At 35.5% G+C, this 14,299-nt stretch overlaps 1 protein-coding gene across 1 annotated transcript in view; it reads left to right on the top strand.

The window, feature by feature from the left end:
• LOC106870675 (cytochrome P450 20A1) overlaps positions 1-12,885 on the top strand; it is a 33,549-nt gene extending 20,664 nt beyond the window's left edge. Inside the window, exons 8-11 of the mRNA XM_014916829.2 lie at positions 1,467-1,584; positions 3,696-3,807; positions 5,317-5,381; positions 7,132-12,885. Of these exons, the coding sequence (XP_014772315.1) occupies positions 1,467-1,584; positions 3,696-3,807; positions 5,317-5,381; positions 7,132-7,387 (551 nt within the window). The 3' untranslated portion in view covers positions 7,388-12,885. The remainder of the gene's footprint in view (positions 1-1,466; positions 1,585-3,695; positions 3,808-5,316; positions 5,382-7,131) is intronic.
• Positions 12,886-14,299: the final 1,414 nt, after the last annotated feature.

Below are 14,299 nucleotides of genomic sequence, written 5' to 3'. Positions count from 1 at the left end.
CTCCATGGATCTGTAGTGGTAGCAGCTCTCCATGGATCTGTAGTGGTAGCAGCTCTCCATGGATCTGTAGTGGTAGCATCTCTCCATGGCTTTGTAGTGTAGCAGTCCTCCATGAATTTGTGGTGCAGCATCTCTCTGCAGGTTTGGTTAGCTTACAGTGCAACATCATCGTTTTTTTGGCTTTTAGTGCAACATCTTGCCAGGGGCTGCATTAAACTGCATTATTCTCTACAACTTGTTCCATTGTGATCTCTTCTATAAGAACATCTTTTTTCCCCATGACTCACCTAATTACTCTATCTTAAGTCTAGCTCTGCAAATAACTTACAAGTTTCCTGTCAATTAGTACTATCAGTAAAGGTAACATTTATTAACATTGGATTGAATAAAATAAACTACGCGAAACTTTGTCAAAAGGATTAATTTAATCATAGAGAATATATAAGAAGTATATATTTCTATATTTCTGCACACATCATCTTTATGCCTTTACATTCTGGTTGTTTTGGATGTTTTCATGTAAATTAATGTTGCATGTCCAATAGACTATATTCTGTTTTTCGCCAGCCTCTGCTACCTTCCACATTCTATGCTTATGCTCCAGTATTATGCAGCATCACATTCTTTTTAAATATCTGTTTCACAGTCACAAATTTATCAAGAGATTGAAATTCATTGCAAACAAAAATGTAATGATTCATCGTCGTTTAACGTCCGCTTTCCATGCTAGCATGGGTTGGACGATTTGACTGAGGACTGGTGGATCAGGAGGCGACACCAGGCTCCAATCTGATTTGGCAGAGTTTCTACAGCTGGATGCCCTTCCTAACGCCAACTACTCTGAGAGTGTAGTGGGTGCTTTACGTGCCACCGGCACGAGGGCCAGTCAGGCGGGTACTGGCAACGGCCACACTCGAAATGGTGTATTTTACGTGCCACCTGCACAAGGGCCAGTCCAGGGGCACTGGCAACGATCTCGCTTGGATGTCTTACTGGCAAAGGCCACTCTCGAAATAGTGTATTACGTGTCACCTGCACAGGAGTCAGTCCATTGGCACTGGCAACGATCTCGCTCGAATGTTTTTTCACGTGCCACTGGCACAAGTGCCAGGAAGGCAACGTTGGTAACAATCCACGGCCATGCTCGAAATGGTGTATTTTACGTGTCACCTGCACAGGAGCCAGTCCATCGGCACTGGCAACGATCTCCTTAATCTTAATCCAGGTGTCATACTTTCACTACAACCACATCTGGCAGTAGAGAACCTCTGCATTGTTGCTTGATCTGTTAGACTTGTTTCCAAATCTGCATCAAGTCACACTTTTCTGTCTCTGTAAAAAAAAAAGGAAGAAAATATTAGATAATATAGGTCTATTCTTAAACCCCAGTTTCGTCTCCCTTTAACTTAGCTTCTTTGTCTCTAAACATTTCTTTTGCTTTAATGCTTCTCAAACTTTTGTTTCAGTGTTGACTTGGTTGTTATATTTCCTTGCTACTCATAGTGATGTACAAACCAAACTTACAAAAGAAGTACAAACTCTGAAAGATGATGAAATTACTCCAGAGAATCTTAAAAAATTGAAGTAAGGAATGCAGTTTTCTGTTTTTTTTTTTTCATCTATATTCCCTCTCAAACTTTATATATCTGATTCCACTTGCTTGGCATCTTGGGTAAGTGTCTTCTGTAACGTCAAATTGATTAAAACCTTGTAGGTTGATTTGGTAGAGGAACTGAAAGAAACCCATTATATATACAGGTTGTCATCAACTTAGGACTACAATTGGTTCCGACTGACTGGTCGTAAGTCAGCTTATAGGCCTACATAGCTTTGTTTTATATTTTTACATTCTTAAGGTACATTCTCAGGTAAAAGTCACACACAGCATTCTGTATTATACTATTATGCCGGCATTAGTCAAAAATTTTGGAGTCTCAAGCAGTCGCCTTATAAACAAATATGAGGTTGCCTCGATGTCTCCACGACGGGATAGTCATCCAACATACTGGCGATTGATAACCAAACCTAGGAGAAGCGTTTGTTACCTAACATCATCTGTAGACGGGTTAATTTCTAAGAAATTAAATCCATTAGATTTTAGCTGGACTATTTAGTATTGCTTCAGGGAGCTGGTGCACCAATCATTGTAAAGTTGAGCAGTCATAAGTCGATGATGACCTGCATATGTGTGTATGAGTTTGTGGTGATGTGTGTGTTTTTGTGTACTTTTGTCCTGACATCACATGATAGTTGTAAACAAGCATTGCCATTATGCAAGCAGTGTCTTTGTTTCTAATCTTGTGTTGCTTGAGAAGACCCAGCAAGCCAAGTGAGACTGTAACCATGGCCTATGCCAGTGTAGTATAACTGGCTCATTTAAGAGTACCCTTCAATCATTGAGCAATAAACTGTGCTTGAGAAAACCTGTTGAGTCAAGTGAAATCATTGTTGTGGCCAATGTCACTACCGCCTGACTGGCACCCGTGCCAGTGGCAAGTAAAAAGCGTGGTCGATGCCAGTCCCACCAGACTGGCTCCCGTGCTGGTAACATGTAAAATGCATCATACGAATGTGGTCGTTGCCAGTGCTGTCTGACTGGCTCCTGTGCCAGTGGCTTGTAAAAAACACCATTTCAGCATGTAAAAAACACCCACTACACTCTCAAAGTGGTTGGCATTAAGAAGGGCATCCAGCTGTAGAAACTTTGCTAGATCAGGTTGGAGCGTGGTGCAGCCTTCTGGCTTGCCAGTCCTGTCAAACCGTCCAACCCATGCCAGCATGGAAAGCGAACGTTAAATGATGATGATGATGTATTGAAACATGTCTGGTTATGGGGAAATATTGACTTTGCATGGAAACAGGTGAAGGCTAATGAAAGGAAGTGTATCCAGCTGTAGAAAATCTGCCTCAACAAATACCATCTGACTCACGCAAGCATGGAAAAGTGGACATTAAAATACTGATGAGGATGTTCTAGTTCTGAACTTTATACTGCGTAGAGGTTCTTCATTGAGAATTTTGAAGAGAAGGCAGTAGATTGTTGATTGGCAGTGCCAGAGAAGTTATTCTAATCGATAATGGGATCCATTAAATTTGTAGCACAGGCATGGCAGTCTGATTAAGAAGTTTCTTTGTCAACATCAACCCTTGGACATTAGTGTCTCAAGTTCTAGGACACATAAGGCTGGTCACATAGTTTCTATGGCATACAAGTGACTGAGATCACAACAATCCTCTAGAACAGGATGCCAGTTTGTTACAAAGTTACTCATTTACAGCTTGAGTGGATTGGAGCAATGTGAAATGATGTGTTTTGCTCAAAAGTACAATATATCACCTGGCCCAAGAATTGAAACTTCAATTTTGCAATCATGAGTGCAACCACTAGACCATGTACCTAAAAGTTACCATGTACCTTAAAGTTACCATGTACCTTAAAGTTACCATGTACCTTAAAGTTACCATGTACCTTAAAGTTACCATGTACCTGTTGCTTGCACCTACAAGTTACACTACACCCAAATCAGATGGTCTTCTGTGTTGTTGTGTGTGCAAGACGATACAGATTGTGATGACCCATCCTATCCATTTTGCAAATTAAAACACAAAGGCTATTATATTATATTCTTGTTAGAAATATGTCTGCAAAACAATGGAATAAATTCTCTGTTTCCATCTGTTTCTTCTTTACTCAGATATCTGAAGCAAGTGTTGGATGAAACTCATCGATGTGCTGTGTTAATACAATGGTCTGCTTACACCCAGAGTTTTGATGGAGAACTTGAAGGACATAAAATTCCCAAAAATGTAATATATTTATTTTACAAATTTATCTTTAATTTAATTTATTTTTTAACTTCCTAAAATGTTATATTTATTTCAACTAACATTCAATTTTTAAGTTAGAATTTTAAAATCTTGTTCTCAGGCTTTAATGATGATAATAGATATTTGTAACTGAAGGTCTGTGTTCTTATCTCTTTCAATGGATCTGTATGAACATCTATATAAAAAAAATAGCTGCAATTGCATTCATGGGTTCATTTACAATTGCACCTAGAGGAAGGGGTTGTTTATTTTTGCAGGGTTTTAGGATTAATGTGGTTTTTCTTTTTATTTTACTGGTTGAGTATAAAGGAAAGGGCTTTTGTAGGTCCTGGGACTGGCGAGCTTGATGCCATTAATATTTTTTTAAAATTGCTTCGGGTCATCAACCAAAAGGAATGATATGAGCAAGTAGAAGATTCCAGAGGGAGCTGGTATTCTAGGGAGCGAGGACTGGGCATATGGTTATTTAAGTTTGGGGATGGGATAATGAGTTGTGGAGAGCCAAGAGGATTGGTGGTGCTCCCCTGGAGAAGGAATGAGACCAGTCAGTTCTAAGGAACAATCTACTATAATAATACTCTTGTCTTTCTCTGTCACAACATATGAATGACAAAGGAAGGGGTGAAAAAATATATCAAACAGCATTTCAACTCTGTGTGAGTATGTTTGTGCATGTACTAAGAAAATATGTGAATGTTTGTATGTGTGATTATTATGTACCTTATATATAAAATACTACAATTAGCTATCATTTTTGACGGCATGGAGCTAGCTAGTATATATTATAGTAACATTCCTTCCTCCTCCCATCTCTCATTCTTTTTCCTCAATCTCGTGAACTTAGCCACCTACTTACTCTTTTCTATCCCCTGTCCACTTCACATGATACACATCCCTGTAACTTGGGTGTATGCACCCCTTCCCCACCACATCCTCACCATCTCTCTCTCTCTCTGTCCTTCTCTCTTTCCACTTTTTCTCCACCTGAGATAGCCATGTTTCTCTTCTACTTCAAGACAACAGTTTCTGCCCCTCAGTACTACTCCCACTTCCCACTTTAGTTGAGGGGTCTTGTCCTGCAAGTTACTTGGTGACCTCACTGCTGCTGGTGTCATGTAAAAATCACCCAGTACATTTTGTAAAGTGGTTGGCATTAGGAAGGGCATCCAGCTGTAGAACCCATACTGAAGCCCAAAACAGAGCTTGGGGTAGTCTTTTGACTGGAAACCACCCAACTCACAACAGTATGGAAAATAGATGTTAAATGATGATGATTATGATGAATATTTATTTTTGGAAAACTCTTTTACCTTGTTGAAATAAATGTGTAGCTATTTTATAAACTGTTATCTGTTCATAGCTCCATGTTTTAATTGTCTTTTAAAGCATACACAAGAATATCACTTTAAATTGTTGTTCTGCTTTCATTAAATGTTTTAGTACAGATCACTTTATTTATTTATTTATTTATTTATTTTCTTTCTTCAGACTCCTATCCTTCATGCTATCGGTGTCCTAATGCAAGAAGAACAATATTGGCCTCTTCCTACTCAGTATGTTTAAATTTTTGTGTTTTTAGTTAGCATTATTAGTATCTAATAAGTCAATTGCTGCAATGTTCTGTAATGATGGTGTCCAAGTTCATAGAACAGCATAGAAACATACAAATGTGTGACAAGGCCTGGTTAAACCTTTACATCCTGTGCCGGTAGCACGTAAAATACACCATTTTGAGCATGGCCGTTGCCAGTACCTCCTGACTGGCCTTCGTGCCAGTGGCACATAAAAGCACCCACTACGCTTTCGGAATGGTTGGCGTTAGGAAGGGCATCCAGCTGTAGAAACTTTGCCAAATCAGATTGGAGCCTGGTGTAGCCACCTGGTTCACCAGTCCTCAGTCAAATCGTCCAACCCATGTTAGCATGGAAAGCGGACGTTAAACGATGATGATGATGATGATGATGATTATAGAATTTTGGGGGTTAAATTCTTATAAAACAAGGTTACTGTCATAGATATATGGTTAAGAAGTTTGCCACCAATTTCATCTTGGTTGAAAAAGATATATGTAATTGAATAATAGTAATCTGTAACTGATTGTGTAAGATTTAGATAAGTGGCATATTGCTGTACTCAAAGCCCACCCACCACAACAGAATTGATACCCTGAAACCAAGGTGCCACATAAAAAAAAAACATTGGTGTGGGTGTAATGCCATATAAAAAGCGTTGTATGATGATGTGACATAAAAAGTACTCAGTACACTCTGTAGAGTGGTTGGCATTAGGGCATTCACCTATAGAAATGAAGCCAAAACAAATTATGGAACCTGGTGCAGACTCTGGCCTTGTCAGCTCCTGTAAAACCATGCCAGCATGGAAAACAGACATTAAATGATGTAGAGAATAATAAAGTGCAACTGAGTGGTAATGATGTGTGATTCAGTAATAATAAAATATATAAATGAATAATCACGCATTTTACACTGCAGCCTTTTAAAGTTTTGAGCATGGTTCACAGACTCCAGTACAAGTCTTGTGGATCTCAGGTTGAAAAGCTGCAGGTCTTGATGGTCACTGAATTGATTAGCTTTGTGATAGATCTCATCATGATAGTTTTTATTTACGTATGAAGGTGCTGGCATTGGCTGTGTGGTTAAAGAGGCCTGCTTCCCAACCTTGGAAATTTGGATTCAGTCCCACTGCATGGTTCTTTGGGCCAGTGTCTTCTGTTATAAACCTAGACCGACGAAAACCTTATGAGTGGATTTGGTAGATGGAAACTGAAAGAAGCTCATCATGTGTGTGTATATGTGTATATATATATATATATATATATATATATATATATTTATATATATGTGTATATGTATATATGTATGTAAATATATATGTGTGTATGTATATGTGTGTATATATATGTGTGTGTGTGTGTATATATATCTATATATATATATATGTATGTGTGTGTTTGTGTGTACCCTTGTCTAGATATCACATGATGGTTGAAATGAACATCATTGTCGTACAAGCAATGTTGTTTGTTTCTTGTCTTCTGTCAAAAACATGTCTAGCTGTTGGGAAATATCACTTTGCTTGGAAGCAGGTGAGAGTTGGCAACAGGAAGGGTATCCAGCTGTAGAAAATTTGCCCCAATAAATTCCATCTTACCTATGGTTGCATAGAAAAGTGGAGATTAAAACAATGATGGCAGACAATATTCTCTTCATTGATATTGTTAAGAATGGTGAACATATACAGTATATAAGGATTCTAACTTTATAATTTTTATTTTTGTTTCAGGTTTGATCCAGAAAGATTTGCTGAGGATAAGGCCAAATCTGGTTTAGTTTTCCAACCTTTTGATATTTATGGCAAAAACGGAGATCCAAAGCGTGCACTACTTTATTTATGTGCCAGCATTTGTATCACAAAGATTTTGAGAATGTTCCGCTTGGGTCTTGTTAAAGGTCAGGTTGTCACTCCTGTTTATGGACTGGTTACTAAACCAGATGATGAAATCTGGATTACGGCACAAAAACATACAAAGCAATCCTAATGACTAATTTACATAAACAAATTTTATTCTTTCTTATTAAGAAAAAAAAAAAAAAGATTTATCCATCAAATTAGGCCCTGCAAACAGAATGACGAAAAAAAAAAAGAAGCCAATTGTTCTTTAAGTATTAACCAGTTGCTGAAAGTTCCACATGTAATGCATCAGTGGATTTGTTGATTATAAGTTTGAACTTTTGCATACATGTGTGTGAATATTGCCAAGTTGAACTATGCAAAATTGAGTGGCTGTTCATAAGGTAACCAAAAGGTCTTAGGCTAATACAGAGAATGATTAAAAAGCCTTAGACCTTTTGTGGTGAATTAACTTGAAATCTTTTGCTTATGATAGGGTGATCTGTTTTCATTGTTTTGGCGCTTATACAAGCATATATGATCTCTTAAACACAAAACAGATACGCACGAATGAATACACGTTTATCTTATATCTATTTTTTTTTTCTTTTTTACTTTTCTTTTTTCTTTCTCCTTTGCATTTGCTATTCTCACTTTTTGACTGACTACTTCAAAGGAATCATTATCACTATTTTTGGAAGTTTTCTGCGATTGGGTGACGTAAGGGATGCTGCACCCGTCTCATTCCTTTTCACTATTATTTATCAGTTTAAAATGCTTGTTAAAATGAAGTTTTTTCTTTTTTTTCCTCACCTACTGAATCAGTTTTTTTCACTTGTTAATTTGACATTTTAGTAAACAAAAGCATCTTGTACAAAAAAGAGAAACTATTTTGCTTGGATTATATACATATAATATACATTTATAAAACTTTGTAATTGTCATTAGTAATCTTCTTATTTTAATTTTTGAAAATTTTTTTAAATAAAAAAAAAAAAGGGTTTCTTGTGAGAAAAATACAGTTAAAAAGGAGTGATCATAAACAGGTTTTCTTTTTTTGTTTTATACACAAAATATTTCTGACTTAATTCTGAAATACTATTTCTTTTGCTTTTTGATAAAGCTGTAATTTATTTTTCTAATTTAGGGGATACTTTCCTTTTTATTATGTATTATTAGCACAAGGCGGTGAGCTGGCAGAATCGTTAGCATACTGGACGAAATGCTTTGTGGTATTTCGCCCGTCGCTACATTTGGAAGTTCAAATACTGCCAAGGTCGACTTTGCCTTTCATCCTTTTGGGCTCAATAAAATAAGTACCAGTTGAACAGTGGGGTTAATGTAATCAACTTATCCCCACCTCCCCTAAGCTGCCCTTGTGGCAAAAATTATGTATTATTGGCACAAGTTTATGAATCGTTTGAATAATGAACTTATCTACAGAAAACTTAGGGATAAAAAAAGAAAAATGTACCTATTTCGTATGAACTTATTTTGCTTTTAGCCGGTTGGTTTTATTTCAGTCAATCAATATCTGAACCATAGCCTGTTTTTAAGGCTTCCAGTAACACAATACTTTCACTAACTTTTACGGAATAAACAAAAAAACCACAAGATGACGAATAGGTCTATGTGAAAAGTTCCATTTTTGTTTTTTTCTATTTAGAGAAATCTTAGCTTGCTTGATCAGTTCTCAGTTAAATCCTGAATCAATGATTATTATTTTGCACCTCTTTTTTTTTTAGCTTAACGGATTTAACTTATCTGATAGAGCCATCTATGTTACGTTAATGAAAACGAACTGTTGTAAGGTATATAACTCTGACTACTCTGGTTATTTATTAGTCACATTCAACCATTCATGCTTTTAGTGTCATTAGTTGTAAAGTTAACTAGGGGAAAACGTCAAATAACCACGCCACCCATGTTAATTATGAAAACGGGATTAAAATAGTGAAATAGAATCATGTAAAAAAAAAAAAAATTTACATTTCTTTTATGGATTACAGACTCTTACAGAGAATAAATCTAACGGAGTTGTCGAACTTTGACCATTTGTTTCACTGCAACGCTGGTTTAATGAAATAATAGAATTCATTTATGAAAAGAACAAAACAAAAAACAAACTATAGAATGTTAAGATATATAGAAAGATAAGACACCTTTTAGAACTTATGTACTTATATATATATATATATATATATATATTGGAAGGTTTGGAGGTGATGTACAGAAATTATATAGATAAAATTAAGGTACTCAGAAATCTGGATGTTTGTACATTTACAGATTTTTATTAATGTCACATATTAAATAAAGCGCTTTTCACCTAGTCGTGTAGGATTTTCAAATTGTATATATATATATATATACATACATACATATTTATAGAAACCAAGAATAAAAGAGCTTCTAAGAAGTTGTTGATCTGTTAGAAATAACAGTCAAATCTTCCTCAAATAACACCATACCCACTTATTGAAGTACTGGCATGGCTGTGTGTTAAGAAGTTTATCCCTCAGCCACATGGTTCTGGGTTCAGTCCTATTGTGTAGCATGTTGAGCAAGTATCTTTTACTATTGTCTTGGTCTGACCAAAACGTTGTGAGTGGATTTGGTAGATGGAAACTGAAAGAAGCCTGTCATGTGTATGTGTATATATATATATATATATATATATATAATAATAATAATAATATGTGTGTGTGTATCTGTCCCCCACCAATGCTTGACAATTGGTGTTGGTGTGTTTACATCCTCATAACTTGGTGGTTTAGTAAAAGAGACCAGTAGAATAAATAGGCTTAAAAAAAAAATTATTATTATAGCTACAATCTAAGGACTGAAACATGTAAAAAGTAAAAAGATATATATAATATTCATTCTGAATGTTTATATTAATATACACTCGTGATGGTTGGGTGGTTATGTTTGAAAGGTTGACTTGGAGTTCTGTACCAATTCATTTAATAATTATAAGACTGAAAATGCAACCAATTATCCTATGATGTGACAAAAGGATTTTTCCTTTTAAAAGGGGATGGTAATGTCCATGAATCTTCTTTACAGAGACTCTGTGATCAGAAGAAAGTATTTTCAAACTGGAGATATGGCCCGAATGCTTGCACCAATGGATTCCATTAAAGGCAGCCTACTACTATGGAGTCTAGGACATTTACCCCCCATTGACAATAACCCCTCAAGGACAATTACCCCTGAGGACAACAGATGATGATTTAAAACTTAATATATTGGACGTGGTGGTGGTGGTGGGGGTAATTGTTCTAGGAGGTAGTTGTTGTCAGGGGGAATTGTCCTTGGGGTCAGGGTAATTGTCCTGATACACTATGTGGTGATGTTAAACTGGGCAGTGGATTAAGTCTAGCACAACAATGCTGATGTCTTTTTAACCTTTCAGCATTCAGATATCTTTGTCAAAGACTCTGCTTATTTGTTCTCAATGTTTTGCCCATCGCTACCTTCTGAGTTCAAATTCCACTGAGGTCAACTTTGCCTTTTATCCTTTTGGGGTCGATAAATTAAGTACCAGTTAAACACTGGGGTCGATGTAATTGAGTCAACTCCTTCCCCCAAAATTTTGGGCCTTGTGCCTATAAGTAGAAAGGATTATCTTGCGAGTTTCAAAATTTGAATGGTATTTCTGTATATTTTTAGAATGACATTGTAGGGTAGGTGTGAGAGATTGTATCTGGTCAATTGTAACATAAAAGTGGTAAAATATTTGGGCCGGATATGACCGGATTCAATGCTAAAGGGTTAAAAAAAGAAAGAAAACTTAAGCCTTTCGAAAAAGGCTTAATTTGGGAACATTAAGCCACTCCTTGTTTTTATATTTTAAGAAAAAAACGACATGCCATACCTTTGTCTGGTTTGCTTTATTCTTTAAAAGATCTTGATTCTTGTTTTCTTTTATGTCTGATATGAAACCTGAAAATGTGCTTTGTAAAACTTGGCACATTGGTAGTAAAAGGTGTTGAGAGTGAATGTATTGTTGATTTAACACAGGTAGGTTGGAATGGAAATTATGTTTGAAATTTCTTTTAATTATTTATTTGAAATATTTGCAGTAAGGACATCCAGCCGTAGAAATTATGGCAAAGTAAACACTGAAGCTTGGCACAAGGCCTTTGATTTGTTGGTCCCTATCGAACTGTCCAACACATGCTAACATGGGATAAAGGGATGTTAAATGATGATGAGTGAACAAGTAAAATTAAAATCTTACATAAACATAATTTGTGAATATAGATACAAGCATTGTTGTGGGAATAAGAATTTTGCTTTGCAACCATATGTTTCTGGGTTCAGTCCCATCATGTGGCACCTTAGGCAAGTGTCTTTTACAATAGCTAACCAATATCTTGTGAGTGAATTAGGTAGATGGAAAGTGTATGGAAGCCTGTCATATGTGTGTGTGTATGTGTGTCACCATTTGACAACTGGTGTTGGTTTATGTTCTCATAACTTAGTCTTGGTTAAAGAGATAAAATATGTACCATTAGCTAGAACTCTTTAAGGCAGTGCTCCAGCATGGCTACAATCCACTAGCTGTAATCACTAAGAGATAAAAGGATAGGGGCTGAATGAAGAGAAATACAAACTCAAAAACAGAAAAGTTTCCAGTATAACATTAGTAAATGTTTGAGAAATTGGGAACTAATTAAAACCAAAATTATTCTAATTATAAATTTTGATTCTCTGTATTGCGATTCTATGTCTAAATCTATTTTTGATTCTAGTTTATGAAAAAAGAAAAGAATCTATTCTATAAATGCAAAATTTCATTAAAAATAAAAATTTGAAAAATCTCCACTTCTTTCAGCAAAGTTGTAAAATTAAGAATTTCTTATTGATTCTGATGATTTTTTTTTTTTTTTTTTTTTTTTTTCGGAATTTTTGAATTTTTGAATTTTCTGCTTCTGCAATTGTAATTCTTTTATTGTAACCCTTTAGCATTTAGATTATTCTGTCAAATGTAATATTTATTCACATTATTTTGAATTAATCATGCATGATCTTGTAGCTTTGAGATTTCAATGACGTGATTGTATATCTTTAGAGTGACATTGTTGGAGGGTAGGTGAGAGAGACTGGATATGGCAGATTTTCAAAACATAAAACAGGTAGATTATCTGAGCAGGATATGGCTGGTTTAAACCTTAGGCATTGAGATTACTCTGTCAAATGTAATATTTCTTCACATTATATTGAATTTATCATTTATTATCTTGTAGTTTTGGGATTTCAATGATGTGATTGTTTATTTTTAGAATGACATTGTTGGGTAGGTATGAGAGGTTGGATCTGGCCAGTTTGAACATAAAACAGGTAAAATATTAGGGCCAGATAGGGTTGGTTTAAATGCTCATGGGTTAATCCTCTACACATTTATCTTAAGTTGGCTTTATACAATAACCTGCAGATTTTCTTTAGAATACTATTTGTCATTTTGGAAAATGAAAATATATATTTTAAAAAAAATGTATAGAAGGGCAAATCAGGTTTTTTTTCTTTGATTTTTTTTTTTTTGGAAAAATTTTTTTCTGGAAAACTTTTAAAATTTCTAATTGTTCACTCAAAACACACCATTAAATAACTTCTATGAAATTAAATATTTTTTCCAAATTTTTTTTATTTGTTTTTTATTAGCATCTTTATGATGTGCACCCATAATGTAACATATACATATAGACATGGCTGGTTGGCAGAGTCACTGGAGCATTGGATAAACTTATTGTGGTAATATTTGCTTTGGCTCTCTAAAGTCTGAGTTCAAATCTTGCTGAGGCCAACTTCACTTTTCAGGTTTTTGGTCTTGTTAACAAAAGTACTAGCTGAATACTGGTTCATCTCTCTCTGTCTCCATCTCTCTTAACCAAGCCAGGTGGCACATCCTAGCTGTTCTGTTGGAACAAAAACTACATGGGACCTAAAATAATAAGTAAAAGAATGGTGCATGCCAAGTCATCCTCTACTCTGATGAAAACTGTACTTAATAATATATATTTATGCACAGGAGAGGCTGTGTGGTAAGTAGCTTGATTACCAACCACATGGTTCCGGGTTCAGTCCCACTGCATGGCACCTCAGGCAAGTGTCTTCTACTATAGCCTCAGGCCGACCAAAGTCTTGTGAGTGGATTTGGTAGATGTAAACTGGAAGAAGCCTGTTATGTATGTGTATGTTTGCGTGTCTGTGTTTGTCCCCCACCATCGCTTGACTAGTGATGTTGGTATGTTTAGATCCCCATAACTTAGTGGTTTGGCAAAAGAGACTGATAGAAGAAGTATTAGGCTTACAAAGAATAAGTCCTGGGGCTGATTTGCTCGACTAAAGGCGGTGCTTTAGCATGGACGCAGTCAAATGGCTGAAACAAATAAAAGGATACGCACACACACACACACATATCTTACTTGTTTCAGTCATTAGACTGAAGTCTGGCTGGAGCACTACTTTGAAGGCTTTTAATCAAACAAATTGACCCTGGTTGTCAAGTGGTGTGTGTGTGGGGTGACAAACACAAAGCGACATACGTATGTATGTGTGTGTGTGTATATATATATATATATATATACACACACTTATAAATTGAGGATATAATTATATCAGTGGCTAGCGTATAAAAAATGATCATACTGGTAAAATTAATTTTGAAGTATATAATTATGAATGTACAGTGGGGGAAATAAATATTCGTACTTGTCAAAATTCTTTATTTAATTTCTAATGAACATAAATGGGATATACCAATACTATATTTCCATACACATACATAAACTAAGAATATGCAAAAGAAACTAATAAATTATAGTAACTAATGAATTCATATACAAATATAAATATTTAGGGGTGAAAAAGTATTCATACAGAACATAAATAACTGATAATTCTGATTTAATACTTCGTAGCATAACCATTATTCAGTTCCACTTCAACCAATCTCTTCTTGTAGTTCTTAATCAATGACTCGCATGTTTCTTTAGGGAATTTTTCCCATTCTTCTTGACAAATTTTCTTCAAATCTGGAATGCACATTGGG

The sequence above is a fragment of the Octopus bimaculoides genome, chromosome 1 (assembly GCF_001194135.2).
Source record: "Octopus bimaculoides isolate UCB-OBI-ISO-001 chromosome 1, ASM119413v2, whole genome shotgun sequence".
In the NCBI taxonomy this organism is placed as follows: Eukaryota; Metazoa; Mollusca; class Cephalopoda; order Octopoda; family Octopodidae; genus Octopus; species Octopus bimaculoides.
Note: the sequence above shows the minus strand (reverse complement) of the source record. Positions and strands in the feature narration are given on the sequence as shown.